Below are 3,786 nucleotides of genomic sequence, written 5' to 3'. Positions count from 1 at the left end.
AATTAGGATATACTAGTGTATTTGGAAGTTAAGCAACGTGATTCCGAATAGCACATGGGTCAGAGATGAAATTGCAATAAACATTTTTGAAAATCTATTGATCCGAATAATAACGGTAATGCTATTTTGCTGTGGGGTGCAGGAAAAGCCATAGTTAGAGGAAAAATGAATATATTAACTAAATAAGTAAGGTGAAAACTAGTTATCTAAACATCCATGTCTGAGGAGCTTCAAACACCAAATTAAATGAAAAGAAGTAAGGGAGCGGAAATAATAAAGAGGGAGACCAATGAGATCAGACGTGTCCACACAGTAGAGGGTCCTCAAAACTAGGGGCTGAGGGATGGCAGGGAGACAGCTGGAGAGTACGGGGTCTCTTTTAGGGGTGATGACAGTGTTCTATGATTAGCTGTGGTAATGGTTGCACAACTCTGTGAATGTACTAAAAACCACTCAACTATGTGGTATATGGATTTTATTTCAATAAAGCCATTACAAAAGAAAAGAAGTCGGACACAACACAACCAAGTAGGGCTCGTTCCAGGAATCAAGGTTGGCTTAACAACTGAGGATCAGTCAACATAAATTCACCAACTAAAAGAGTAAACTGGAGAAATATTATGGTCATTTAAGTAGGTGCAGAAAAAGCATCAAATGAAATACAACACTCATTCAAAACTTTGAAAACTCTTTGCAAACGAGGAGGACAAGGAAATCTGATACAACCAAACCCAACCCAACCCAGTGCCACTGATTCCAACTCATAGCAACCCTAGCGGACAGAGTAGAACCGCCCCATAGGGTTTCCAAGGCTGTGAATCTTTACAAAGCAGATTGCTATATCTTCCTCTTGCAGAGAGAGGGTGGTGGGTTCAAACCACTAACTTTTCCGTAAGCACCTGAACACTTAACCACTGTGCCACAAGAGCTCATGGTAACCAAAACAACTCACTGTCACTGAGTCAATTCCAACTCACAGTGCCCCTAGAGGACAGGGTGGAACTGCCCCACAGAGTCTCCAAGGCTGTCAGTCTTCACAGATACAAAGCCCAAACCACACCCACTGCCATGGAGTCGATTCCGACCCACAGCTCCCCTAGAGGACAGAGTAGAACTGCCCCACAGGATTTCCAAAGCTGTAAATCTTTTCGGAAGCAGACTGCCTCATCTTTCTCCCGCAGAGCGGCTATGAGTTCAAACAGCCACACTTTTGGTTAGCAGCCAAATGCTTTAACCACTGTGACACCAGTGCTTATTCATGATAACCAAATTAAAAAAAAAAAAAAAAAAAAAAAGCCTCACTGCCATCAAGTCTATTCTGACTCATAGAGACCCCCTTTGTGTTTCTGAGGTGGTAAATCTTTACGGAAGTAGATTGCCCAGTCTTCCTTCCATGGACTGGCTGGTGGGTTTGAACCACCAACCTTCTGGTTAACAGCCAAATGCCTTAGGCACCATGCCATCAGACCTCCTTCATGATAACTAGAAGGGCCTTGACATACCATCTCCTCCAACAACCCGGGTGGTCCAGAGAGATTAAACAAGTTGCCCCAGATCCTGCTGCCCCTTAGTCTCCATTCTCCCTCTCTGGCCAGTACGTGAGAGGTCTGAGTTCACTGAAGGTGACCCCAGTGCCAGCAGCTCCTCTGCCTCCTGGGCTTAAGGCTCTGGAGGAAAGAGTCCGCCCACGCAGAGGCTGAAGGACCAATACAACCGCGAGTCCAGCGACACCCCTTTTCCCCTGCTAACATCACAAGCAGAATGCTGGGGCTGGTCTCGCCTGAATTGTGAGGTCACGCAGCAAAATTGTAGGGAGCAGTCTTCTAGGAGGGGCCCCCTTGAGGGTGAGACCAAAAACCAGCAGCCAAAGGGAAAGCTGAGAAGGCAGTCATCAGACCTGAAGAGATGTAAGGCGCTGGGGGTGGGGCGCGCTGGGGGACGGGGACCCTGCAGCATCAGTGAAGCAGGGCCAGGGCAGAGGCCGGCTCTCAGCTCACCTACCCTTCCCCCGGCACAGGGCAGCAGAGTCTTTGGGTCTCCCCAACATGAAGGGCGACTCACGTAAGTACTTGTGCTTCCCGCCCTCCTCTGACGTGGCCCTTCCCCAGCCACACTGTCACTTCTTCCCATGCCCCCTCTTGTCCAGGATTCGTTCCAGGAGACAGAGCTGGGAAAAGAACACACGACTTCATTACATATCCCATCTCCAGTTTACACCATCCAGGGGACTGGCAAGAGGCAATGGTTGTACGGGAATACTAGGCTAAAGATGGCAGTTTGAGCCACCCAGCAGGGATCACAGCAGAAAGGCCTGGCAATCTATGTCCATAAAGACTGTTGTTGGGTGCTGCTGAGTTCATTGTAATTCATGGTGACCCCGTGTATTCTATAGGAAAACCGCCCCATAGGGTTTTCTTTCTGAAGCATATTGCCAGATCTCTCTCCCACAGAGCAGGTTTGAACCACCAACCTTTTGGTTAGCCTTTTGGTTGGCAGGCCAGCATTTAAAGGTTGTACCACCAAGGCTCCTTCCATAAAGATGAAACCAAAAGATTACAGCCAAGTAAACCATATGGAGTAGTTCTGTGCTGTGACACGTGGGATTGTCATGAGTTGGAATTAACTCCCTGGCAATGGGTTTGTTGTGTTGTTGGCAGATGACACAGCCCTTGTGCCCCATGGGCAGGTGGCTGCCTCCAAGAGAAAGGGTATACCCCCAAATCCCTTTCAGCTTCTGCTCTGGTTTCAGTTTGCTTTGCCATTTATCTTCCCAGCGCCTGTCCAGAACCAAGTTCCTGCCCCACAGCCCTCTGCCCAGCCCTCCAGGCCTCCCCAAGGCCAGGACCTGATGAGTAACAGCAACAAACCCCACGTGCTGGAGGACCAAATCCTCTGTCCCATTTGCCTGGAGGTCTTCCACAACCCAGTCACCACAGCCTGTGGCCACAACTTCTGCATGACCTGCCTCCAAGGGTTCTGGGACCACCAGACGGCCATGGGTGAGATGCCCTATTGCCCCCAGTGCCGACAGAGCTTCCCGTCCAGGCCTCACCTCTGCAAGAATGTCATTCTCGGGGACATGGTGGCCTGCTTCACCCAGAACAAGGGCCAGGCCACAAGGTCCTTACAGAATGTGGCGGGGCCGGGGGATGTGCCCTGTGACTTCTGTCCCCCTCAGAAGCTCAAGTCCATCAAGTCATGCCTGCAGTGTGTGGCCTCCCTGTGCGAGAGGCACCTGCGTAGCCATTTCGAAGACCGAGTGTTCCAGGGCCACAGGTTGCTGGAGCCCGTGCGGGATCTCCAGAACCGCTTGTGCCGGAAGCACCGCAGACTCCGCCGGCTGTACTGCCGCACGGAAGGCTGCTGCGTGTGTGGGGCCTGCCTGCTGGAAAAACACAAGAATCACGACACCATCCCCCTGGAGCAGGAGCGCGCCTGCCGGGAGGTGAGAAAGGACCGCGGGAGGCAGGGGACGCTTGGTTCACAGGCCCAGGACACCCATTTTCTTGGAGGAAAATTATGCAGCCATTAACGTGATGGTTACCAGGGCCATGTCATGACATGAAAAAGTGTTAATTAATGTTTCTATTGCTGTGTGCCGTCAAGTCGAGTCTGAGTCACAGCGCCCCTAGAGGACAGAATGGAAACTGCTGCTTAGGGTTTCCAAGGTTGTCGATCTTTGCAGGAGCAAAGCCCAAACCACACCCACTGCCGTGGAGTCTATTCTGACCCACAGCGCCCCTAGAGGACGGAGTGGAACTGCCCACAGGGTCTCCAAGGCTGTCA

At 50.8% G+C, this 3,786-nt stretch overlaps 1 protein-coding gene across 1 annotated transcript in view; it reads left to right on the top strand.

Annotated features, from left to right (window-relative positions):
* The first annotated feature begins 2,045 nt into the window (after positions 1-2,045).
* The window catches only part of LOC103214070 (E3 ubiquitin/ISG15 ligase TRIM25-like), a 9,886-nt gene continuing 8,145 nt past the window's right edge, over positions 2,046-3,786 (top strand). Inside the window, exons 1-2 of the mRNA XM_007959870.1 lie at positions 2,046-2,061; positions 2,775-3,445. Of these exons, the coding sequence (XP_007958061.1) occupies positions 2,046-2,061; positions 2,775-3,445 (687 nt within the window). The remainder of the gene's footprint in view (positions 2,062-2,774; positions 3,446-3,786) is intronic.

Source organism: Orycteropus afer, unplaced genomic scaffold (assembly GCF_000298275.1).
Source record: "Orycteropus afer afer isolate SDZICR_OR568_19922 unplaced genomic scaffold, OryAfe1.0 scaffold00018, whole genome shotgun sequence".
NCBI lineage: Eukaryota > Metazoa > Chordata > Mammalia > Tubulidentata > Orycteropodidae > Orycteropus > Orycteropus afer.
This window is presented reverse-complemented; position numbering and strand designations above follow the sequence as displayed.